This window comes from Sorex fumeus, unplaced genomic scaffold (assembly GCF_029834395.1).
Source record: "Sorex fumeus unplaced genomic scaffold, SorFum_2.1 ptg000019l, whole genome shotgun sequence".
Taxonomy (NCBI): Eukaryota; Metazoa; Chordata; class Mammalia; order Eulipotyphla; family Soricidae; genus Sorex; species Sorex fumeus.
In genome coordinates this window covers 998,480-1,025,000 of record NW_026606076.1, presented here as the reverse complement: position 1 = coordinate 1,025,000, position 26,521 = coordinate 998,480, and the positions used below count along the sequence as shown (strand labels likewise).

The following is a 26,521-nucleotide window of genomic DNA, read 5'->3' as shown; positions in this document are numbered from 1 at the left end:
CAGGGTGGGAGGGATAGGACAGAGAGGAGGGCATTTGCCTTGCAAGCGGCCAACCTGGGTTCGATCCCCAGCATCCCATAGGGTCCCGCGAGCACCTCCAGGAGTGATCCCTGAGTGCAGAGCTAGGAGTGACCCCGGAGCATTGCCAGGTGGGGTCCCAAAACCAAAAAAAGAAAAAAGAAAATTCAAACTGGGGCCAAAGAGCTACTACAGCAGGGAGGGTGCTTGCCTGGCATGGGGGGGGGGGGCAACACAATTTAATCCCCAGCACCCCGTAGGGTCCCCGAGCCCACCAGGAGTGATGCATGAGCGCAGAGCCAGGAGGTAGCCCTGAGCATAGCTGGGGTGTGTCCCCCACCACCAAAAAAAAAAAAAAAAAGCAAAACCCAAACCAACTGCTCCTATATCAGAGTTGGGATGGAGTGAAGGGGCGTTAGCTATGAAGTAACGCAAAGAAATATCCAGACACTCAGCCTGCCAACGCACAGCTGAAATTCTCACATCTCGTGGTCCCTGTAGGGACTCCGGAGCACTGTTCCTTTCCCTGTTCCCGGCCAGGGTCCTTTTATGGACAGAACTGAGTAGTAAAACCCATACACACAGAGTCCCCAGCAGCAGCGGGGACCGCCAGGCTCTGGTCAACGAGTCTGCTGGGCCGGAGAGACGCTGCAGGAGGTGCAGCGTGGCATAAGGGATCCCTGGCACCCGGGGATCCCACGACATGAGCCCCGCCCTGCCCGCGGGAGTGATCCCCTGAGCACGTGGCCTCCCCCCTCGCCTAAAAAAAAAAAAAAAGGATTTTCCAATCTTTTTTTTTTTTTCACAACCAGGAAGACCCACTATGAAGCCCAAAGAAAATGCTAGAAGGAGCTGGCAGGACAGGGAGGCAGACAGTGTAAGACCCTTTGCGGAGGGAAGAACCAGAAGGGGGCTGGGAGAATGGGTCCTGGGGTGATGGCAGGAGGACTGAGCGGGAACCACAGAGAGCAGCCTTGGGTCCTGGGGTCCTCACCAGTTGGGGACAGGTGAGTTTTGTCCCTCCCTTGACTCAGTTTACCCCAACAAGAAATGGGTGAACAAATTCAATCAGCTTAATCAATGGCTGAATAAATAGCAGTACTTCCACATTAAAAAAAAATTTAAAAAAAAAAGAAAGAAATGAGGGAACAGCTGTCTCCAGGCCCGCATGCGTGCGCGCATACACACACACACACACACAAACACACACATACACACACATACACACACACACACTCCTCCAGGGTATAAAGAGATACGCTGCGCCTGGCCAGGATGTTCAGAACCGCAGATGGTGACAATCGTGATTCCAGCTAACAGCACAGAGGAGCCCACAACCCGCACCTACGCAGGTGGTCCCCCGGACGCCTGGAAGTGAACACCCCCAAAAGTCTAACCCAAGCGCCTCAAGTCCCTTGGGCTGCCACGGGTGTGGACCTCAGAAAGAGGGGTAGGGGAGCATTCAGGGGGGTGCTACGGTCCTGTTCCCCTCCCCATGCAGCTTCCCCTACCATCAGGGACCCATCACCACCACCAGCAATCAATAACCACCAATAATCAATAACCACCAACAACCACCAACAATCAATAACACCAATAGCCGCCGTCAACCACTACCAACAGCCAACAACCAATAACGACTACTAAAATGACTACCAACCAACAACAACCGCCCACGAACAACATCAACAACCAACAACAAATAACAACCGATAACTACCAAGAACCACTGTCAACCGCTACCAGCAACCGCCAACAGCCATCAACAACTACCCCAAAACAGCAACAGTTAATATCCACTAACAATCACAACAGTAACGACCAACCACTACCAACAGCACCTCAATACCCACCAACAAGAACCAACGACAACCAAGAGCAACCAATAACCAACCACCACCACTACCAGCCACCAACCACCACCACCAACTGACCACAACCACCCACAAATAGCCACGACCAACAACGACCACCAAATAAAAACCAACAGTAACAACCACCACCAACAACAACCACCAGTACCACCCCCACCCCCCACCCAGTCTGGGAGCCCACCGCGTGCACCCAGGGGCGTGTGACGTGCGCCCGGACCCAACAGCCCCAATTCTCTCGGAGGGCGACTCCGAGACTCGCCGGGCCGGGGTCCGAGGCCCCCCGAGGCGCTCGGGTGGGGGGACGCGCCCGCGACTGGGCGGGCACTGGGGCAAGGTTCTCCCAGCCTGGGGCCAGCACGCGGGGCGCAGAGCCGCGAGCCCAGGCGAGCAAAGGCCAAGGTCAGCGGCTCCCGGGGCCCCCCCAGCCCAGCCGGCCACCCCCAGCCCGGGGAGCCCAAGCGACTCGGTGTCCGTGTGTGTGGACGGAGACGGGTGGGTGGGAAGGATCCTCGCCCCGCTCCCCACAGTGCTGCAGGATCGGACGTGGGCTCGGGGGTCCATGTGCGCCCGGGTGCCCCCTCCCCAGCGCGCGCCTCCCGCCCACCCCGGCGCCCCGAACTCACCCTCTCCGGGGTACAGGTGGCCCGCGGCGCCCAGCAGCAGCGCGGCCCCGGCCAGCAGGAGCAGCAGCAGCGGCCCGGCCGCCGCCCCCCGGCCTCCCCCGGCGCCCATGGCTGCTCCGGGGAGCACGGGGACCCCCCGGATCAGAGCGCGCCGCGCCGGCCCGCGCCGTGCATGCTCCGGGGGGCGCTTCTGCGTGCGTGCGCGTGTGTGTGTGTGAGTGCGTGCGTGTGTGCGCGTGTGTCGGGGGGCGCCGCCGCCGCCGCCTCCTCCTCCGCCGTGCAGAAACCCCCTCCCGGCGCCGGCCGAGGGTCCCCGGATCTGGGCGAAGGGGGTGGGGTGCACCCCCCACCCCAACCGCCGCGCGGCCTCGGCCGCTTCCACCAAGCTCGGGCCCCCGCGCCCCGCGGCGGGCTGCAGAGCGATCGGGGCGCCCCTCGGAGCTCCTCGCCGCTCCCCCCGCGGTGGTCGGCTGCGCGGGGCCCCCCGGGGCGAGCGGGGACCGACGGACGCTCGGGCGCGCGCGGCGGGCACCGGGGCGGGCGGCGGGAGCCGGGGCTGCTCGGGCCGTAAACAACGCGGCCCGTCAGCTGGGCCCCGCGCGGGCCGCGGCAAAAGGCGGCGCGGATTGGCGCTCGGAAGGGACTGCGCGCTCGCCATTGGCCCGCGCGCCGCCGAGGGGGCGGGGCGGGGCGGGGCGACGGAGACTCCGCCCCCTCCTGGCCACGCCCACTCGAGCCGCCCTCTCCCGGGGCCCCCGAGCGCCGGAGGCCCCCGGGTTCGCCTGGCCGGGCCGGGGAGGCCCCGCGCCCACCTCGCCCGGCCCGGCCCGGCCCAGAGCGCCCCCTGCAGCGCCTCGGGGGTGGGGGGGGTGGACCCCCAGCCCCTCCGGAGGGCCAAGCTCGGCGACGGACTTGGGATGGGCTGCAAGATTTTTTCTTTTTCTTTTTCTTTTATATTTACGGCCGCACAAAAATAGTCTTGCTCTGGGTCACTTGGGCAGGGGCGGGGTGGGAGGAGCGCTGTGTCCTCACCTCCACGGCCCTGCTAGCGAGGATCCTGCCCCGGAGCTCACCGAGCGCCCCCCCCCCCCCCCGCCCCAGCCCGCCCGAGCTCCTGCAGCACACCCCTGCACTGGCCCCCTGCCCCCCGCACCCCGCCGGGGACCGCCTCGTGCACGCGCGCCCCGCTGTGCCCCGTTCCCGGTCCCGGCACGCGGGCGCCTCGGCGCGGCCTGGGAGACGGTGCAGGAAGGAAACTCCAGGGAACTGCCAACCAAGCCTTCAGATAGCTTGGTTGAAGAGAGGCAAACCCTTATTTTATATATATATATATATATACATATATGCATAGTGCACAAACAAGAGTGTGTGTGTGTGTGTATTTGTGTTTAATAAGGCAGAGTGGACAATCAGTATATATATATATATATATTTTTTTTTTGCACAAACAAGAGTGTGTGTGTGTGTGTGTATTTGTGTTTAATAAGGCAGAGTGGACAATCAGTATATATATATTTTTTTTTTGCACAAACAAGAGTGTATGTGTGTGTGTGTATTTGTGTTTAATAAGGCAGAGTGGACAATCAGTATATATATATATTTTTTGCTTTTTGAGTCACACCCCGCGATGCTCAGGGGTTACTCCTGGCTTTGCACTCAGGAATCAGTCCTGGCGGTGCTCGGGGGACCCTATGGGATGCTGGGGATCGAACCCGGGTCGCCCGCGTGCAAGGCAAACGCCCTCCCCGCTGTGCTATGGCTCCAGCCCCAGAGTGGACGATCTTTCCTTTCAATGCATACGCTCCAATGGTGTGTGCGGAAAAATATCGAGCCAGTTGTTGTTTTTCTCTCTCTTTGATTGATTTTTGGGCCACCACCACCCCTCCCCCGCCCCCGCACGGTGCTCAGGGATCACTCCCGGCGTTCCTCGGGGCAGCCCCATGCATCATGAGGAACCAAGCCAAGGATCCCAGGCATGAAGGTAAGTGACTTCACCCCTCACCTCTGAAGCCCCCGTGTTTGGGTTTGGGTTTGGGTGCTGTACCTGGAGTTCTTCAGGGCTCACTTACTCCTGGTTCTGTGCTTTGCGGGCCGTATAAGGTGGCGGGGATTGAACCAGAGGTCCAAGACCAGTGCTTCAGCCTCTGGACTTCCACTCTGGCCCCTGCAAAGTTTGTGTGTTTGTTCTAAAGTCCTAAGAGAAGAAGGGGAGGGGAGGGGAGGCGTTTGCCTTGCACGCAGCCAACCTGGGTTCAATCCCCAGCATCCCATATGGTCCTGGAGAATCTTGCTGTGTGACCTTGGGTGGGTGATTAACCTCTCTGGGCCAGCCTTGCTGTAGACTAGATTGTACCTGTTTGTGGGGTGTGTGTGTGGGGGGGTGATCCCTCAGCACAGACGCGGATCTTCCTCTGGTTCATGAAATAAGCCCCAGCCTCTCTGCCTCCTTCGCCCTGACCCATCCACTCTGCCTCCACACTTAAACTTCCCCTTCAGCACACTTCACAAATGCCCCTGCCCCCTTCCCGGAGGTTTCACACCCCCCCTGGCACCCCTCTCTCTGATCCTTAGAACCTTCCCACCCCACCCCAAAGAGACAGAAATCTTGTCTGTCTTGTTCGCGATTTTACACCCAGCACCTGACATGTCCGTTGCTTGATAAATATTTGTTGAACGGAAGAATCAACAAGCAGGCGGTAATGGGATTTACAGTGAGCAAAATAAACACGGTCCATTTCCTTGTAAACTTCACCATCCAGGAGGAGGGAGAAGGTCACTCGTGAAACAGTCCATCCCCTCATGCGGTGGCCAGGCTGGGAAAGCTCCCGACTGCCCCTCCGGAAGGGCCTGGGGACACTGAGATTGGACGGTGGCAGGGAGAGGGCTGGCCTGGCCATCCATCCTCCTCCCCCCCCTCACCTCCACCCCCGCATCCCGTAGGATCCCCCCAGCCCCGCCACCAGGAGTGACCTTCTGAGCACAGAGCCAGGAGGAAGCCCTGAGTATAGCCAGGTGTGGCCCAAACGAAACAAAAATACATTAAAAAATAAATAAATACATGAAACAACAAAACCACAGAAAGTCCTCGAGAGAGCGCAGAAAAGCACCCAGAGATGCACCGAGGTCTCAAGGAACAGTGCCCGGCTTTTGTGAAAGAAGAAAAGGCAGAGAAATTTCTGGAACCTGATGCAGGGGATGGAGTTCAGACTGAGCGGAAGACCTCAGGAGACCCTGCAAAAGGGCCGGGTGGTGGGCCGGAGCGACAGCACAGCGGGTAGGGCGTTTGCCTTGCACGCGGCCGACCCAGGTTCGATTCCCAGCATCCCATAGGGTCCCCCGAGCACCGCCAGGAGTGATTCCTGAGTGCAGAGCCAGGAGGAACCCCTGTGCACCGCAGGGTGTGACCCAAAAAGAAAAAAGAAAAAAAAGGAAGGACTGGGTAGTAATCTCTTAGACTAGAGCTTCAGGACTTCAGGGGCGAAATACCACTGTCTTCGCACAATCTTCACACACTTTCCTCTCATTGGGATCATTTTTTTTTTTTTGTTTTTGGGTCACACCTGGCGATGCACAGGGGTTACTCCTGGCTCCGCACTCAGGAATCACCCCTGGCGGTGCTCAGGGGATCATATGGGATGCTGGGAATCGAACCCGGTTTGGCCACGTGCAAGGCAAACGCCCTACCCGCTGTGCTATTGCTCCAGTCCCTGGGATCATTTTAAACGGATTATTCCTAACAAGCAACACAAAAGAAATTATTTATGTTCCTGCTTTGGGGGCAGGCTTTGGGTGTCCGGGTGGAAACATCCAAAATATCGTGATGGGAAGGTGTAATGGTGGTGGGGTTGGTGTTGGAATTCTAAATGTGATAAGTTATTGTGAACAACTTTATTAAAATTAAATATAAAAAAAAGAAAGGGAGTGGGCTGGAGCGATAGCACAGTGGAGAGGGCGTTTGCCTTGCATGCGGCCGACCGGGTTCGATTCCCAGCATCCCATAGGGTCCCCGAGCACTGCCAGGAGTGATTCCTGAGTGCAGAGCCAGGAGTAACCCCTGAGCATCGCCGGGTGTGACCCAAAACGAAAGAAAGAAAGGGAGTGGAGGGGTTGGAATGATAGCACAGCGGGTAGGGCGTTTGCCTTGCACGTGACCGACCCGGGTTCGATGCCCAGCATCCCATAGGGTCCCCCGAGCACCGCCAGGAGCAATTCCTGAGTGCATGAACCAGGAGTAACCCCTGAGCATCGTCGGGTGTGACCCAAAAAGCAAAAAAAAAAAAAAGAAAAAAAAGGAAGTGGAGTGGAGTGGAGTGGAGTGGATCTCAGGGAAACTCTGCCAGCCTCCCCTCAAACCCTCCCATCACTCCTTTGTCCGAAAGCAGATGGCTGGAGAGATATGACAGTGGGGGACAGAGATAGAGATGGCACTTGCCTTGCAGGCTGCCAAGCCAAGTTTGATCCCAGGCACCCCGCAGCACTCCCCAAGCACCGCCAGAGATGATCCCTGAGCACAGGGCCAGGAGGAAGCCCCGAGCACCAACCGGTGGTCCAGTTTTTCATTGTTGTTATCTTTTTGGGTCACACTCAGCGATGCTCAGGGGTTACTCCTCACTCAGCACTCGGGAATCACTCCTGGCAGTGCTCTCCTCTTGGGGACCCTATGGGGTGCTGGGGATGGAACCCAGATAGGGTGCATGCAAGGCAAACGCCCTGCCCACGGTCCTATCGCTCCAGCCCCTGTAGTCCAGATTTTAAGGACACTGATTCTCTTTGGGAGCAAGGACAAGGGAAACATCCTTCACATTCTCAGCCTCTCCTGCCCAGAGAAGAAAGTGGATGCTTTTCTCTTTCTTTCTTTCTTTCTTTCTTTCTTTCTTTCTTTTTTTTTTTTTTTTGATAGCACAGCAGGTAGGGCGTTTGCCTTGCAGGAACTGACTGACCTGAGTTCGATTCCTCCACCCCTCTCGGAGAGCCCGGCAAGCTACCGAGAGTATCTCGCCCACAAGGCAAAGCCTGGCAAGCTCCCTGTGACGTATTCAATATGCCAAACACAGTAACAACAAGTCTCACAATGGAGACATTACTGGGCCTGCTGGAGCAAATGAACAAAGGGAGGACAGTGCTACAGTGTTTTATTTTTGAGCTACATTTAGCAATGCTCAGGAATTCCTCCTGGCTCTTCACTCAGGAATCACTCCTGACGGTGCTTGGGGAAACCCTATTATAGGCTGCTGGGAATCGAACCCCTATCGGTCATGTGCAAGGCAAGTGCCCTTCCCGCTGTCCTATCACTGTAGCCCGGACAAGAACTCTTAACACCTGCTCCAAGAACACAAAAACAGTCTTTTGAAAAGATCTAGGCACACCTATGTTCACTGCAACACTATTGATGGCGGCCTCGAGGCGGAAGCAACCCTAATGGAGAGAGAGGAAATGAGAGTGAAGAAGGAAGGAAAGAAGGAAGGAAGGAAGGACAAAAGGAAGAAAGGAAGGAAGGAAGGAAGGAAGGAAGGAAGGAAAGAAGGGAGAGAATGAAGGGAAAGAAAGAGGGAGGGAGGGAAGGAAGGAAAAGAAAGGTGCTGAGGAGATAGTACAGCATGTAGGGCTCCTGTCTTGCACTCAGCTCACCCAGGTTCGATCCCCGGCACCCCACTATGGTCCCTGAGCCCAACAGAAGTGAAAAGCCAGGAGGAAGCCTTGAGCACTGCCAGGTATGACCCCAAAACCAGAGATAGAGAGAAAGAGAGAGAAATAAATAGAGAAATAAATGGAGAAAGTGAAAGGAAGAAAGAGAGGAAAGAGAAGAGAAATAAAAATAAAGAGAAAAAGAGAAGGAAAGGGGGAGAGAGAGAGAGAGAGAGAGAGAGAGAGAGAGAGAGAGAGAGAGAGAGAGAGAGAGAACAACCATGCCTGCAGGTTGAAGGTGGCCTCACGTCCTCCAACATGAACCCAAGAAGCAGCTTGTGCTGGGAAGAGCCAGCGTGTTTGTAGAAGGACAGGCTGCAGGCTGGTGCCTGGGGTGGGGATGCCCGATGTGGACTTCCCTGGGGCACTGGCGGCCAGAGGTGCAGGGTGCAGGCAGATCGGGGAGGGGCTCAGTCTCAAGGCAACTCCTCATGGAGGCTTTGCGGGTGGGGAGGTGTGACAAGATAAGAGAAGCATTCTTCACATTCCCAGCACCCCAGGCCCAGAGGAATTTGCTGGTTTTAATTTTGAATCCAGCATTTTAAAACTGGTTTCACCTTCAATGAGAGAGAGAGAGGGAGAGAGAGGGAGGGAGAGAGAGAGAGAGAGGGAAAGAGAGGGAGAGGGAGAGAGAGAGAGAGGGAAAGAGAGGGAGAGAGAGATGGAGAGAGAGGGAAAGAGATGGAGGGAGAGGGAAAGAGATGAAGGGAGAGGGAGAGAGGGAAAGAGAGAGGGAGGGAGAGAGGGGGGGGGGGAGAGGGAAGGAGGGAGGGAGGGAGAGAGGTGGGGAGAGAAAGCCGTATCCTAATTCTTGCACTCAAGCACCAAATATTTCTTCTATTGCCCTTCCAGGAGAACCTGGGGCCCCCATCCTTCTGGGGCAGGGGGAGGGCGGGAGTGTCTTTCTTTAGAAAGTTCCTGAAGCCCAACCATGCTCCACAGAGCTATTCTTGATTTCTTCTATTTGTTTGGGGGTTTCTTGGAGGGGGGTGGTGTCAGACGCAGCAGCGCTCAGGGCTTACTTCTGACTCTCTGCGCTTAGGGATCATTCCTGGGGGGTTTGGGGTACCCCATGGGGACTGAACCCCGGTGGACCACATGGTCCTCCTCCCCCCGCCCCCCACTGTATTATCGCTCCATCCCCGGTTCTTCATGTCTTCGATTCCTCTTGTGGTTTGGGGGCAGGAGCTGAACCGATCTCCCTGTCATTAAAGCAGAAAACCCCGTGTAAATCCTGATTCTGCGGTTGTCATGGAAACCAGTTTCCAAACATCCCAGGGAGGGATGGAGACCAGGAGCTGCAGGGTGACCTTATTTGTGGAGAGCAGCCCTGACTTGGGGGGCAGGGAGGGGGAAGAAGGGATTCAAGAAGGATTTGCTGGGGCTGGAGACACAGCACAGCGGGTAGGGCGTTTGTCTTGCATGCAGCCGACCCGGGTTCGAGTCCCAGCATCCCATATGGTCCACTGAGCACCGCCAGGAGTAACTCCTGAGTGCAGAGCCAGGAGGAACCCCTGTGCATCGCCGGGTATGACCCAAAAAGAAAAAAAAAGTGAACTGGGTGAGGGGCTGGTCTCACTTGTACATGGCTTTGGTGGCCATGAGCCTGGTTTTATCCCTGGCATCACATATGGTCCCCCCCCACTCCCGAGTATGACCAGGGGTCACTCCTGGGCACAGAGCACCCCTGAACACCACTGGATGTGATCCTCACTCCCCTCAAAACAAAGGGGGCGAGGGGGCTGGAGTGATAGCACAGCGGGTAGGGCGTTTGCCTTGCACGCGGCAGACCCAGGTTCGATTCCCAGCATCCCATATGGTTCCCTGAGCACCGCCAGGAGTAATTCCTGAGTGCATGAGCCAGGAGTAACCCCTGTGCATCGCCAGGTGTGACCCAAAAAGAAAAAAAAAGGATTAGGGGATCACTCCTGATGGTGTTCAGGGGAGCCTGTGGGGTGCCAGGATTGAACCCAAATCAGGTGCGTAAGGTAAATGCCTTCCCCACTCCACTATACTATCTCTGCACCGCACCCTCCAAACTAAACCATCGAAGAGGCTGGAGAGGTCTTACAAGCGTGAAGACACTTGCCTGGCATGCAACCAACCACTTGGTCCCCCAACGAGTAGCCCCCAAAGCTACCTCATCTTCTTCCTCCCAGATGAAACCGTAAGATTCTACAACCTGGATGTTAGTTTTGTTCTCTCACATCAGAGAAGAAATTCTCTTTCCAGCAAGATAGAAGCCTCAATTCTAACATTATTCAGATGACAGATTTGGCTGTGGCAAAGTTATGATGATATGAAAAGAAAATCATGTATCAAGTCCAATTTCTTTCTTTCTTTTTTTTTCTTTGCTTTTTGGGTCACACCCGGCGATGCTCAGGGGTTACTCCTGGCTCATTCACTCAGGAATTGCTCCTGGCGGTGCTCAGGGGACCATATGGGGTGCTGGGAATCGAACCTGTGTCGGTCATGTTGGCTGCGTGCAAGGCAAACGCCCTACCCGCTGTGCTATCACTCCAGCCCCTCAAGTCCAATTTCTTAAGTGAGAAAAAAATATAAGCAACTTAAGTAACAGATGGAGAGAATATATTGGCATAAAAAAGCATAAAAAAGAAAAAAATGCTTTTTTCCTTTTGAGGTCACACTTGGCAGTGCTCCGGGGTTACTCCTGACTCTGCATTTAGGAATTACTCCTGGTGCTGCTCGGGGACCCTGTGCTGATGCCAGGAATCGAACCTGAGTCGGCCATGTGCAAGGTGAATGTCCTGTCCGCTGCTCTGGCCCCCAGAACATACTTTTTTTTTTAAGTAAAACAGATTTTATCTGGAGGGTTTTTGAAGGTGTGGAGGGGGAGAGAATGAGAATGAGAGAGAGAGAGAGAGAGTAATGAACTTGCTCGAGAGAGAATGCAGGCTTCTTCAAGGGCGGAGAGACCCCATACTTTTTTTTTTTTGCCTTTTTGGGTCAAACCCGGCAATGCTCAGGGGTTACTCCTAGCTCTGCACTCAGGAATCACTCCTGGTTGTGCTCAGGGACCCTACGAGGAGGAGGAGGAGGAAGAAGAGGAAGAAGAAGAAGAAGAAGAAGAAGAAGAAGAAGAAGAAGAAGAAGAAGAAGAAGAAGAGGAAGAGGAGGAGGAGGAGGAAGAAGAAGAAGAAGAAGAAGAAGAAGAAGAAGAAGAAGAAGAAGAAGAAGAAGAAGAAGAAGAAGAAGAAGAAGAAGAAGAGGAGGAGGAGGAGGAGGAGGAGGAGAAAGAGGAAGAAGAAGAAGAAGAAGAAGAAGAAGAAGAAGAAGAAGAAGAAGAAGAAGAAGAAGAAGAAGAGGAGGAGGAGGAGGAGGAGGAGGAGGAGGAGGAGGAGGAGAAGGTAGAAAGAAGAAACTGAAGCAATAGTATAGCAGAAGGGTGCTTGCCTTACACATAGCTCACCCAGTTCAATCCCTAGTATGCATAATGGTCCCCTGAGCTCGCCAAAAGTTATCCCTGAAGCACCAAATAAAGGGTTTTGGGAGGATCTTCCCAGGATGGGAGAAGCATGCTGAAAGTCTGAAAGTAGACTATAGACCAAACATGATTGCCACTCAATGCCTCTTTTGCAGACCACAACACCCAAAGGTAGAGAGAGAACAAAAGGTAATGCCCTGCCACAGAGTCAGGGTGGGATGGGGGGATGGGGGGCGGGAGGGATACTGGGATCCGTGGTGGTGAGAAATGGGCACTGGTGGAGGGATGGGTACTCGATCATTGTATAATTGAAACCCAAGCACAAAAATCTGTATATCTACAACTGTACCTCATGGTGTTTCACTGATAAAAAAAAATTTTTAATAAAGAATTTTAATAAAAAACTTTTTTAAAAATCAAAAAAAATATATAAAAGCAAATAAATAAATGCTCGAGAGGGCCCAGAAACGTCTCCATTGGAGACTTTGTTGTTACTGTGTTTGGCATCTCAAATACGTCACGGGGAGCTTGCCAGGGAAGCACCAGGAATAAGTCAGTCTCAGCTCTGTGTTTGCAGGGCACCCTCCGTCATCCGACTGGACACGAGCGTTTGGGTCATACAAGGCAGCGCGCCGAGGTGACTCCTGGCTCTGTGCTCAGGAATTACTCCTGGCAGTGCACAGCGGTAGGGCATTTGCCTTGCGCACGGCCAGCCCGGCCGAGCCAGGTTCGATTACTCCGGCCCTCTTGCCGGGAGAGCCCGGCAAGCTACCGAGAGTGTCTCGCCCACACCTCTCGCCCACACGGCAAAGCCTGGCAAGCTCCCCGTGACGTATTATGTATGCAATATGCCAAACACAGTAACAACAAGTCTCACGATGGAGACGTTACTGGGCCCGCTGGAGCAAAATCAATGAACAACGGGAGGACAGTGCTAATTAAAAAAAAAGATAAGTGGGGGCTTCCTTCCTTTCCTACATCCCGCCCAGGTCTGCTCTCCAGCACCACGTAGGGACCCCCGATGCTCCCTGAGCACAGAGACAGGAGCCCTGAGCACTGCCGGGTGTGCCTCTCATCAAAAACAAACAAATTAGACAAAACAAATTAGATATAAAAGTGACTTAATATCACCACTAAATTTAACAGGTCCCACATGGGTCATTAAAAGTTGTTCTGGGGCTCGAGAGATAACACAGAGGGTAGGGCGTTTGCCTTGCACACGGCCGACCCGGGTTCGATTCCCAGCATCCCATATGGTCCCCTGAGCACCGCCAGGAGTGATTCCTGAGTGCAGAGCCAGGAGGAACCCCTGTGCATCGCCAGATGTGACCCCTAAAGCAAAAAAAAAATAATAAGTTGTTCTGTTCTGGGACTGAAGCAATAGGACAGCGGGTGGAGCATTTGCCTTGTACATTGCCCGCCTGGGTTCGATCCCCAGCATCCCATAGGGTCCCCCGAGTTCCACCAGGAGTAATTCCTGAGTGCAGAGCCAGGAGTAACCCCCCTAAGCATCGCTGGGTGTGACCGCCACCCCCCCCCCCCAGCTGCAAATAAAGCCCGCCTCCAAATTGTTCTGTTCTGGGGCTAGAGAAATAATACAGGAGGTAAAAGTGCTTTTCTTGTGTGCCGTCAACCTGGGTTCAATGCCTGGCACCCCACAGGGTCCTCCAACCCTGCCAGGAGTGATCTCTGAATGCAAATCCAGTCCTGAGCACTGCCAGGAAAACAAATCAATCACTTGAGCCTGAGGATGGGGTTGGAGTCGTGTCTTTTTGTTTTTTCCTCTTTGGGTCACACCTGGCAATGCTCAGGGGTCACTCCTGGCTCTGCACTCAGGAATTACTTCTGGTGGTTCTCAGCGGACCATAAGGGATGCCAGGGATCGAACCCGCTGTGCTATCATTCTGGTCCCTGGAGCCATGTCTTTTTTTTTTTCTTTTTGGGTCACACCTGGCGATGCACAGGGGTTACTCCTGGCTCTGCACTCAGGAGTTACTCCTGACAGTGCTCAGGGGACCATATGGGATGCTGGGAATCGAACCCGGGTCGACTGCGTGCAAGGCAAACGCCCTACCCGCTGTGCTGTGGCTCCAGCCCCTGAAGCCATGTCTTAATGTGTAAAGTCCTGTGTACCCTCCCCAGGAGCACACATCAATTTCCGTCATTTTTATTTATTTATGGGTGCCAAGAGTCCCCTACTGGATGCCTAAGGGCCCCCCCCTTCCTCTTTTACTCTCTAGGTTCTGAATAGTCCCTTTTAGCCTGTGTCAGGCCTCATGTTGAGCTTCTGTGCAGTTCCCCAGCCCTGAGGTCGCCTCTGGAACTGCATCCCAGCTGGGAGCAACCTCCTTATTCTCTCGCTGTACCTGAGAAGACCCTGCCACATCCCAAGAGAGACGAAGATGTCAATTAGGTCACATTCCTTTGGGATTTTTTTTTGTCACAAGTGACTCAGAAATCACTCCTGTTGGGGCTGGAGTGATAGCACAGCAGGTAGGGCATTTTCCTTGTCCGCAGCCAACCCGGGTTCGATTCCCAGCATCCCATATGGTCTCCTGAGCACCGCCAGGAGTAATTCCTGAGTGCAGAGCCAGGACTAACCCCTGTGTATTGCCGGGTGTGACCCAAAAATAGAAGGGAAAAAAAAGAAGGAAATCATCCCTGGTGGGGCTCAAGGGACTCTCTGAGATGCCAGGGAAATGCACATCAGCAGCCTGCAAGGCAAACACTCTGCCAACTGTTCTATCTCTCCGGTGTGTTTCTGGATGTTTTAGTAGAAAATCTAGAAAATCAACTTGTTGACCTCTTCCGGTTTGGGGGGTTGGGGGGGGAGTCACATCTGGCTGTGCTCAGGGTTTGGGGGCCACGCCTGGCAATTTCTCAGGACTTCCTCCTGGCTCAGTGCCCAGGGATCACTCCTGGCAGGGCTCAGGGGACCCTGTGGGACAACGGGATTGAACCCAGGTTGGCTGCGTGCAAGGTCAGCGCCCTCCCTGCTGTGCAATGGCTCCTGGCCTCTACCAGTTTCTTGGCGATGCACAGGGGTTACTCCTGGCTCTGCACTCAGGAATCACTCCTGGCGGTGCTCGGGGGACCATACAGGATGCTGGGAATCGAACCTGGGTCGGCCGCGTGCAAGGCAAACGCCCTCCCCGCTGTGCTATCACTCCAGCCCCCTAAAACTTTTTTTTGCTTTTTGGGTCACACCCAGCATTGCACAGGGGTCACTCCTGGTTCTGTACTCAGGAATCACTCCTGGCGGTGCTCGGGGGACCATATGGGATGCTGAGAATCGAACCCCGGTCGGTCGCATGCAAGGCAAAAGCCCTACCCGCTGTGCTATTGCTCCAGCCCCCTCTACCAGTTGCTGGAGGGCACCTGTATCCCTGGGTTCCTGAGTGAGTCACCCTGTCACCTTCGAAGTTGGCACCATCAAGCCAAGACCTCCTGCTACTCACAGCTCTCTCCTCTCACTTCTCTCTTCTCTCCCTTGGCCTCCCTTTCTCCTTTCCTCTCTCTTCTCTCCTTACCCATTTATTTGGGAAGGACCACACCCAGCGATGCTCAGGGCTGACTCCTGGCTCTGTACACAGGGATCACTGCTGGTCATGCCCAGGGAACTATAGGAGGTGCTGGGGATCGAACCTTGGATGGCTGCATGCAAGGCAAACGCACTCCCTGCGGTCCTATCTCTCCGAGTCCTTCTCCTTCCCCATATAAGACCACAGCAATTACATGGGGCTCGCCTCTAATTCACAGCCAGGCCCCCCAGCCCCCCACCCCCCAGCTCAGATATCCAGAGACTCCAGGTGGAGATGGGGCCATGGGACCTTCAGAGGGGCCAGGACTTGGCTTGCCCCTAGCAAAGGTGTCTCTCGGAATCGCAATCACAATCAATCAATCACAACCATCCTGTTATTCGTTGATTGCCTCGAGCAGGCCCCAGTAACGTCTCCTTCGTCCTAGCCCTGAGATTTTTTAAAAACGTGCCATATTCAAGGCTCTTTCAGAGTTAGGAGAATGAGACCCATCATTGTTACTGGTATTTGGCATATTGGGTACGCCACGGGGAGTTTGCCAGACTCTGCCGTGTGGGCAGGTTACATTCGGTAGCCTGCCAGTTTGTCCAAAGTAGGAATGAGATAATAAGATGTCATAATAAGATGTCCGGGAGCTGGTTTTTATAGTCTCTGAGTCTTGGCCGTTGATGGGATTATACGGCGCCAGGGGGCCAGTTGGTGGGTGTGACCCCCGCCTACTGGAATTTGGAGGATCTGGTTGGAGGATGCTCAGCCCCAATCTGAGTAAGCTTGGAGATCTCAGCCCCGGGATCCCCGTGCCTTTGTTCCTCTGCCGGTACCTTCAAGTGTATGGAGAGTGGTCTCAGCATGGTGATGGCTGGTCCTGGAGGTCTTCGGCTGCCAGAGCCCTGGTCGGGGCGGGGAGGGAAACTCAACCCGCTCCCCTCCAAGGGGCCCCAGCGAGGACAGCCAGGCGCAGGGGCAGGAGACTGCACTGTTCTCTTCCAGGAGCTGGGTTTTATAGTCTCTGAGTCTTGGCCGTTGATGGGATTCCACGGCACCAGGGGTCTCTCGGAAAACCAACAAAATCTCTGCCTGTGTTTGCAGACAGTCCAGAGGCAGAAAATAAGCGAACGGCAAAGGGAAGGGAAAGCCACAATAAAGATTAGCGCGGAAGTTAAGAAGTGGAGACCAGGACAGGAGTGATGGGACATCGGGGAGGGCGTTTGCCTTGCACCCGGGTTCAATCCCGGCATCTCATAGGTTCTATTCCCAGCAGCCCATATGGTCCCTTGAGCACCACCAGGAGTAATTCCTGAATGCAGAGTCAGCAGGAGTAACCCCTGAGCATCACTGGGTGATACAAAAAAGACCATCGGATGAGGTCACAGACAGACCAGCCAGGCGCCCCCTAGTGGCGAGACCCGGTCCTACACAGACTTGTAACGCTTTTTCATGGATGCCACCACTCCATCCATTTCTTTATTTTGGTTTTGGAGTTATACCCCACATCGCTCAGGGTTACTCCTGGCTCTGTGCCCAGGGATCATTCCTGGTAAGGCACAGGATCCGTTGTGGTGCTGGGGATCAAACCGGGTCAGCTGTGTGCAAGGCAAGCGCCTTCCCCACGGTTCCATCTCTCTGGCCCCAACTGTGTGATCATCTTGCAAAATAAGCATCAACACCTGGGGGGGGGGGGGGGGCTGGAGCGATAGCACAGCGGGTAGGGCGTTTGCCTTGCACGCGGTCGACCTGGGTTCGATTCCCAGCATCCCATAGGGTCCCCTGAGCACCGCCAGGGGAAATTCCTGAGTGCAGAGCCAGGAGTAACCCCTGTGCATCACCAGGTGTGACCCAAAAAGAAAAAAAAATGAGGATCCCGGGGCCAGAGAGATAGTACAGTGGGCAGGGTGCTTGATTTGTACGCTGCCAACCCAGATTCGGACCTCCACATCCCACGTGATCCCCTTAACCTGCCAGGAATGATCCCTGAGCAGAGCCAGAAGATGTGACTGAACACCACTTGTTGTGACCTAGAAAAAATTTTTAAATAGGATCATAATTATTATTCTTATTGCTTTTTGTTTGGGGGTCACACCCAGCAGTGCTCAAGGCTTCCTCCAAGCTCTGCACTCAGGGATCACTCTTGGCAGGACTCAGGGGACCGTATATATGGCGCCTGGGATCAAAGCCTCTTACCCACTCTCCAGCCCCTTACATTTTCTTTAAAAAATAATAAACTTGCGGGCTGGAGCAATAGCATAGCGGGTAGGGCATTTGCCTTGCATGCGACCAACCCGGGTTCGATTCCCAGCATCCCATATGGTCCCCTGAGCACATCCAGGGGTAATTCCTGAGCGCAGAGCCAGGAGTAACCCCTGTGCATTGCCGGGTATGACCCAAAAAGCAAAAATAAATAAATAAAAATAAAATAAAATAACTAAGCTTTAAAATAATAATAATAATAATAATAAACTTGGGGACTGGGGCAATAGTACAGCGGGCAGGGCATCTGCCTTGCATGCGGCTGACCTGGGCTTGATTCCCGGCATCCCATATAGTCCCCTGAGCACCGGTGGGAGTAATTCCTGAGTGCAGAGCCAGGAGTAACCCTTGAGCATCGCCAGGTGTGACCCCAAAACAAAAAAAAGTAAAAAACTGAAGTAAGAAAATTAAATTAAAAAAAAAATAGGGGCTGGAGTGATAGTACAGTGGGTAGGGTGTTTGCCTTGCACGCAGCTGACCAGAGTTCAATACCCAGCATCCCATGTGGTCCGCCAAGCACTGCCAGAAGTAATTCCTGAGTGCAGAGTCAGGAGTAAACTCTGAACATCATTGGGTGTGATCCTAAAAACAAAAAAATAAATAAAAATTAATTAAAAAAAAAAAAGATCCTCCATATTCCAGTAGGCAGGGGACACACCCACCAACTGGCCCCCTGGCGCCGTGTAATCCCATCAATGGCCAAGACTCAGAGACTATAAAACCCAGCTCCCGGAACCGCGCAGCCGCATTTGCGGCCACGCGACATCTTATTATCTCATTCCTACTTTGGACAAACTGGCAGGCTACCAAATGTAACCTACCCACACGGCAGAGTCTGGCAAATTCCCCGTGGTGTACCCAATATGCCAAATACCACTAACAATGATGGGTCTCATTCTCCTAACCCTGAAACAGCCTTGAAGATGGCACTTTTTAAAAAATCTCAGGGCTTGGGGCTGGAGAGATAGCACAGCGGGTAGGGCGTTTGCCTTGCATGCAGCCGACCCGGGTTCAATTCCCAGCATTCCATATGGTCCCCTGAGCATGGCCAGGGGTGACTCCTGAGTGCAGAGCCAGGAGTAACCCCTGTGCATCGCCAGGTGTGACCCAAAAAGCAAAAAAAAAAAAAAATCTCAGGGCTAGGATGAAGGAGACGTTACTGGGGCCTGCTCGAGGCAATCGACGAACAACAGGATGGTCGTGATCGTGATCGTGAATAAAAAAAATTTTTTTGGAAGAGGAGCCAGAGCTATATAGAGCTGCTTTTTTTTTTAATAGAGCTATTTAGAGCTATACTTGCCAACGCAGGTAGGGCGTTTGCCTTACATGTGGCTAACGCGGCTTCGATCCCCAGCATCCTATAGGGGGTCCCTTGAGTGCCATCAGTAGTAATTCCTGAGTTCAGATCCAGGAGTAACCCTTGAGCATCGCTGGGTGTGGCCCCGAACCAAAAATTAAATAAATGCATATGGAGGAAGCGTAACTTACATCAGAGCTAATACTTCTGTTTCTGGTATGCAATGTCACCACGTTCCCCCTTCCACCCAAATGCCCATGTTCATCCCCCTCTGTCCTGGAGCCCTTCACATCTGTCCCTCCCATCCCTCTCTGCTCCACCCTTGGAAATCTCAGCTCTGCCAGCAGCGTCTGAGGGTTTGTTTTTCCTGGCCACCATCTCTGCTCCGGCTGTTTCTTCATGGTCCACCTATGTGTGTGACACCATCCACTATCTGCCTTTCTCCTTCTGCCTGTTATGGCTGAACAAACCTTCGTCATCCCACCCAAGTGGTGGCAAAAGGCAGGATTTCATCTTTTCCTATAGCTCTGCTATATTTGCTGTGAAGCTGGGTGTGTACCGGCTTTTTTCTTCTCTTTCTTAAAAGAAAAAAAGGTAAAGGCCCTCCCGTTGATCGTCGATTTGCTCGAGCGGGCCCAGTAACGTCTCCATTGGAGACTTTGTTGTTACTGTGTCTGGCATATCGAATACTCTCGGTAGCTTGCCGGGCTCTCCGAGAGGGGCGGAGGAATCGAACTCGGGTCGGCCGTCTTGGCCGCTTGTAAGGCGAACGCCCTACCGCTGTGCTATCGCTCCAGCCAAAAAAAGAGAGGGGGCTGGAGCAATAGCACAGAGGGTAGGGCATTGGCCTTGCATGTGGCCGACCCGGGTTCAATCCCCAGCATCCCACATGGTCCCCCAAGCACCGCCAGGAGTAATTCCTGAGTGCATGAAGCAGGAGTAACCTCTGTGCATCGCTGGGTGTGACCCAAAAAAGAAAAAAGAAAAGAAAAGAAAAGACAGACTGGAGCGATAGTACAGTGGTAGGGCACTTGCCTTGTATGTGGCTGGCCCGGGTTCAGTCCCTGGTATTTCATATGCCTCCCACTAAGTACCACCAGGAGTAATTCCTGAGTGCAGAGCCAGGAGTAAGCTCTAAGCATCATCCAAAAACCAAAAAGAAAAAGGAAAAGAAAGAGATGGAAAAAGAAAGAATAAGGGCTGGAGCAATAGCACAGCATGTAGGGCGTTTGCCTTGCACGCGGCCGACCCGGGTTCGATTCCCAGTATCCCATATCCCAGTATCCCTGAGCACTGCCAGGGGTGATCCCTGAGTGCACAGCCAGGAGTAACCCCTGGGCATTGCCGGGTATGAAAAAAAAAGGATGGAGTGAGGAAAAGAGAGGGAAAAGAGAGAAAGAAAAGAATGAGAAAGAAAGTGAGAAAGATGGGGCTGGAGAGACAGTCTAGCAGACCAGGCATTCACTCGGCACGTGGCTGATTCGGGTTCGATTCCCAGCATCCCATAGGATCCTCCGAGCACCGCCAGAAGTAATTCCTGAGTGCAAAGCCAAGAGTAACCCCTGTGCATCACCAAGTGTGACCCATAAAAAGCAAATAAATAAATAAAGGGCGCCCAGACAGAAGATGGGGTCTCTTTCAAGAAGCCCAAGGTCCCAAAGCATGCCTGGCTTCTCCGGGGTGTACAGATGCTCAACCTCTTCTCAGGGGCCACACCCGGCGGGGCTCAGGGCTGTCTCCTGGCTCTGTACTCAGGAATCACTCCTGGTGGTGCTCAGAGGACCCTATAGGATGCCAGGGATCGATCTCAGGTTGGCCGCCTGCAAGGCAAGCGCCCTCCCTGCTGTACTATGGTTCCAACTCCCCATATCTGCAGAGCCTGGTGGTTTTACCTAGACCATCACCCACCCCCCCAGGAATCTGCCCCCTTCTCCCCAGTTCTCCAGCCCCACAAACAGTGCAGCTACTAGAATTGCTCCTTAGAGCACCACCAGATGCAATCCCCTGAGCACTGCAGCTGAGAGTAGCTCGAGATGCCACCAGTTGTAGCCCAGAGACACCCCAGAGATGTGAAACCGATTCAGATGGGCTCGGCGGCCTCTGGACCCGGGGCTGGCACTCAGCCAAATGCAACCAGCTGCCAAGCCCCCGCCGGGGCAGCCAAGGGGTGGGAAAGGGCCCCGGGCGGGCATGGGAGTCTGCACGGCGGGAAGTTCCTTGGCCTTTAGGATGTGACTCTGCTACAAGTGTCGGTCGTGGGAACCTCTCCAGGGCCTGGCTCCGGGCCTGGCCGTCAGTCCAGCATCCTTCCTCAGTCTCCACCACCCACCTGGCTGGAATGGGCTAGAGATTCAGCTCCTCCCGTCCTCTCTCCCAAGAAACCTGCTCTCAGAGGTCACTGCACAGGAAAGGAAGAGCAACGCCCTCCCAAAGGAAATCAGATCCCAACTCAGTTCCATCAGCTTCATTGGAGATCAAGGATGCTTTTCTCCTCCAGACGCTTGCGTGCATCCGCTCTACGGAAAGCTGAATTGGGCATGGGAAGTGGGTGGTCTGTGACTGTCTGGGCAATCCCCCCCGCCCCGCACCACAAGGCCCCCTGAGAAATGCCAGGTGTGTGGGGTCCCCTGAGTACTGAGCGGTATGAGCATTGAGTCAAGCATCCCTCACAACGAGCAGGATGCAGGGACAGCTGTTCCATGCAGGGTGCCCAAGAGTCACGACCTTGAACGTGTTCTTGGATGTTTGGCTCACAGAGAGAATAGCGGAGACCGGGGCAGTTCTCAGGTCGACATTTCACAGGAAACATGAGGCTTGGGATCCTAGAATTTATGGATGGATGGGTGGATGGATGGGTAGGTGGATGGATGGATACGTGGATAGACGGAGGGTGGGTGGGTGGGTGGATGGTGGATGAGTGGGTGGATAATGAGTGGGTGGGCAGATGAATAGATGGGTGGATGATGAATGGGCAGATAAATGAATGACTGACAGATAACAGATGGGTGGGTGATGGATCAATGAGTTGATGAATGGATGTATGGATGGAGGATGGATGGGTGTATGGATGGGAGGATGGATGATTGGATGGATACAAATGGGTGAGTGGGGGGCTGGAGCGATAGCACAGCGGGGAGGGCGTTTGCCTTGCACGCGGCCAACCCGGGTTCGATTCCCAGCGTCCCATATGGTCCCCTGAGCACCGCCAGGGGTAATTCCTGAGCACAGAGCCAGTAGTAGCCCCTGTGCATCGCCAGGTGTGACCCAAAGAGCCAAAAAAAAAATGGTAGAAATATGATTTGTGGGTTTTTTTTTTGCTTTCTGTGTCACACCCAGCATTGCACAGGGGGTTACTCCTGGCTCATGCACTCAAGAATGACTCCTGGCGGTGCTCAGGGGACCATATGGGATCCTGGGAATTGAACCCGGGTCGGCCGCGTGCAAGGCAAACACCCTACCTGCTGTGCTATCTCTCCAGCCCCTGATTTATGTATTTTTTAAAAGGTTGTTTTTATTTGTTATGTTTTATAAGGTAGTTTGGTACATTTGATTACATTTTCCAGCCTTTGATTCTTTTTTTTAAATCGGGTTTATTTAATATCACTGTTCTTTTTTTGGGGGGGTCACACCCGGCGATGCACAGGGGTTACTCCTGGCTCTGCACTCAGGAATCACCCCTAGCGGTGCTGTGGGGACTATATGGGATTCTGGGAATCGAACCCGGTTTGGCCACGTGCAAGGCAAACGCCCTACCCGCTGTGCTATCTCTCCAGCCCCTGATTTATGTATTTTATGTTTGCTTAGACTTATTAGAAATAAAGTACATTTGAAGTATATTTCTAGATAGTTACATACATATATACATAGTAATGTGAACATATGTATAGTTTTGGTTTCCTTGTTTTTTTGCCACACCCAAGTGATGGGTTTACTTTGCACTCAGGAATTACTCCTGGTGGTGCATGGGGGATCATATGGGATTCCAGGAAACACACCCACCCTACCCACTGTTTTTTTTTTTTTTTTTGCTTTTTGGGTTACACCCGGCGATGAACAGGGGTTCCTCCTGGCTCTGCACTCAGGAATTACCCCTGGCAGTGCTCAGGGAACCATATGGGATGCTGGGAATCGAACCCGGGTCGGCCGTGTGCAAGGCAAACGCCCTCCCCGCTGCGCTATCGCTCCAGCCCCTACCCACTGTTTTATCTCTCCAATCCCTGACATTTTTATTTTGACAGCTTTTGGTTTGGGGGCCACACCTAACAGTGCTCAGGGCTTACTCCTGGCTCTGTGCTCAGCGATTACTCCTGGCGGGGCTCAGGAGACCATATAAGATGACGAGACCAAACTCAGTTCAGCCACGTGCAAGGCAAGTTTCCTACCTGCTATCTCCCTGGCACCATCAAAGGAATCTATAATCCTTTTTTTTTTTTTTTGGCTTTTAGGGTCCCACCAGGCGATGCTCAGGGGTTACTCCTGGCTCTGCACTCAGGAATTACTCCTGGCAGTGCTGGGGACCATATGGGATGCTGGGAATCGAACCCAGGTCGGTTGAGTGCACGCAAACGCCCAACCCACTGTACTATCACTCTGGCCCCTGGAATCTTTTTCTTTTTATTGAATCACCGTGAGATACAGTTATAAAGCTTTCATGTTTGAGTTTCAGTCACACAACGAATCAAACACCCAACTCTCCACCAGTGCACTTTTTCCACCACCAATGTCCCCAGTATCCCCCCATCCAACCCTCCCCCTGCCTCTACAACAGAAAATCTCTCTCATACTCTCTCTCTACTTATGGGCGTTATGGTTTGCAATGCAGATACTAAGAGGCCATCACGTTTGGTCCTTTATCAACTTTCAACACACATCTTCCATCCCAAACAATCCCTTCTCTATCCCAGCTGCCTTCTCCTCTTTTTTTTTCTTTTTTCTACTTGGGTCACACGTGGCAATGCACAGGGGTTACTCCTGGCTCTGCACTCAGGAATTACTCCTGGCAGAGCTCAGGAGACCCTATGGGATGCTGGGAATTGAACCCGGGTCGGCAGCGTGCAAGGCAAACGCCCTACCCGCTGTGCTATCGCTCCAGGCCCGAGAATTTTTTTTAATTAATTAATTTATTTTTTTATTAGTGAAACACCATGAGGTACAGTTGTAGACTTACAAGTTGTTGTGCTTGGGTTTCAGTTACACAATGATTGAGTACCCATCCCACCACCAGTGCCCATTCTCCACCCCCATCAATCCCAGTATCCGAGAATTTTTTTTAAGTTTTTTTTTTCTTTTTGGGTCACACCCGGCGATGCTCAGGGGTTACTCCTGGCTCATGCACTCAGGAATTGCTCCTGGCGGTGCTCAGGGGACCATATGGGATGCTGGGAATCGAACCTATGTTGGTCATGTTGGCTGCGTGCAAGGCAAACGCCCTACCCGCTGTGTTATCGCTCTAGCCCTTCCCCCCCCCCGAGAATCTTTTTTAAATAAACTTTTTTCCCCCTTTTTCTTCCCAGGGCTGCTGCTGGTGCAAATCCTGGCGTCTCACTCGGTTGTAGCCTCGCCAGGGGGCGCTGTGGTGATCTTCAAGGACCTCACCTGGGGCTTGTTCGCCTTTAGTTGCAATGCTGACATGTGCTCGCCAGGGGTCGCCCTCTTCAGCGGTGGAGCTCACACACACCTGGATTGTTTCCCTCTCAAGGGGATGACCTGAACTATAGCACAATGGAAAGGACTTTTATCTAGCACGCAACCAACGTGGGTTCGGTTCCCGGCATCCCATATAGTACCCTGAGCACCGCCAGGAGTAATTCCTGAATGCAGAGCCAGGGGTGACCCCTGAGCATCGCCTGGTGTGACCCCAAAAGTCAAAATTAAATAAATAAATTTAAAAAAAAAACAAGGGAGCACTGGTGTCTCAGGTACCCTTTTTAGGGGGAGGTTTCTGAGCCACACCTGGCAGGGGGCACAGAGATCACTCCTAATGGGGCTCACAAGGAACATATGGGATGCTGGGACTCGAACCCAGGTTAGTCGCATGCAAGGCGCCCTCCCCATCAGTACTCTGATGTAAACTTTTTTTTTTTTTTGCTTTTTTGGGTCACACCCGGCGATGCTCAGGGGTTACTCCTGGCTTTGCACTCAGGAAATACTCCTGGCGGTGCTCAGGGGACCCTATGGGATGCTGGGAATCGAACCCGCGTCGGTCACGTGCAAGGCAAACGCCCTACCCGCTGTGCTATTGCTCCAGCCCCTGATGTAAACTTTTTCACGCACGAATGTAGCACGGTATGGCTGACACTTATTCCTCAACATTTGTGAACTGGGAATCAGGTTGCCAGAGGCACTGACCTATCTTATTTTTAATTTTTTTTTGTTTGTTTTGCTTTTTGGGTCACACCTGGCGATGCACAGGGGTTACTCCTGGCTCTGCACTCAGGAATTAAGCCTGGCGGTGCTCAGGGGACCATAAGGGATGCTGGGAATCGAACCTGGGTCGGCCGCGTGCAAGGCAAACGCCCTACCCGCTGTACTATCGCTCCAGCCCCGACACTGACCTATCTTTGACACATTTTCCCTTCTCTCAGGTTAACTGTTGATAATGTTCAGGACCTAGGGTAAGTGTATATTTCTTTTATTTTTTCTTTTTCTTTTAGGGGGTCACACCCATCGATATACAGGGGTTACTCCTGGCTCTGCACGAGGGACCATATGAGATGCTGGGAATCGAACCCAGGTCGGCCGCGTGCAAAGCAAACGCCCTACCCACTGTGCTATCAATCTAACCCCCTATATTTCACTGCCTTTGAAATGAGCAAAGCTTTTCATTTATTTTTATTAAGATGCCAAGATTCTGTTGTTATTTTGGATCGACACCTGGCAGTGTTCAGGGCTTATTCCTGTCTCAATACTCAGGGAACCCTATGGGATGCTGGGAATCGAACCTGGGTCGGCCGTGTGCAAGGCAAATGCCCTACCCGCTGTAATCTTGCTCCAGCCCTTCTCAACTTTTTGTATGCTCCTGAAAGTCCCCCCGAGAGGGTTTCCTAAGCGGGGAACTATTGGTATTTGGGACTAGTTTCATCTTTAAAGGGGGCTGATAACCCCACCCACACAATGACAATAATACATGATTACCACCAGGGTCCCCTTCCAATCAAAACCATCTCTGGACATGGAGAAATGGGGGGAGGGGGGGAGAGGCAAAATTAGCCCCTAGATGCTGTTCAGATCTGTTGTCTTAGAGCTACCGAGGATTGCAGGGCAAGCTTGACTTGAATCCTGGCCCCCCATCTCCTAGCCCTAAAATGATTTTGATTCACAAATGCGCCCTCCAAGGGGGATACACCCACCATCCCACGGAAAGTACCAGTTGTCCTGCCGTCTTCTTGTTCCGTGCCTGACCTCCCCGCGGCCCCGGATCAAGGCTACTGGGAACCAGGCCTCCTTCCAGAAACACGTTCCCATTCTAGACAGGTCTGGATCCTTCCATGGGAACCAGCAGGAGGCCCGGAAACTACCGGGTGGAATTTCCTCCACGACATCCTGGTTCTTTGAAGGCATGTTTGTTTGGGGGGGAGGCCAGAGGGGCTGGGGTCAAGGCTGCAGCCGGGAAAGGAAGGCTCGACCCATACATCCTCTGGATTTGAAATAAGGCGGGTGCCCTGGAGGGGTCGGGAAGTCCCTGGGATCATGCCAGCTCTACAGCCTCGAAGGTCTGACCGCAGCTGCAACGCTTGGCCACTGTGGCAGGCTGGAGCCAGACCTGTGTGCGGACTTCATAGATCCACTCAAAA

The 26,521-nt window shown here is 53.4% G+C and overlaps 2 protein-coding genes across 2 annotated transcripts in view; one reads left to right on the top strand and one right to left on the bottom strand.

Moving 5' to 3' along the window:
- INSR (insulin receptor) overlaps window positions 1-3,082 on the bottom strand; it is a 109,021-nt gene extending 105,939 nt beyond the window's left edge. The window contains 1 exon segment of the mRNA XM_056112752.1: window positions 2,516-3,082. Within this exon segment, the coding sequence (XP_055968727.1) occupies window positions 2,516-2,624 (109 nt within the window). The 5' untranslated portion in view covers window positions 2,625-3,082.
- Window positions 3,083-4,490: 1,408 nt separating this feature from the next.
- Window positions 4,491-26,521, top strand: part of LOC130022480 (rho guanine nucleotide exchange factor 18-like) — a 69,779-nt gene continuing 47,748 nt past the window's right edge. The window contains exon 1 of the mRNA XM_056113252.1: window positions 4,491-4,496. Within this exon, the coding sequence (XP_055969227.1) occupies window positions 4,491-4,496 (6 nt within the window). The remainder of the gene's footprint in view (window positions 4,497-26,521) is intronic.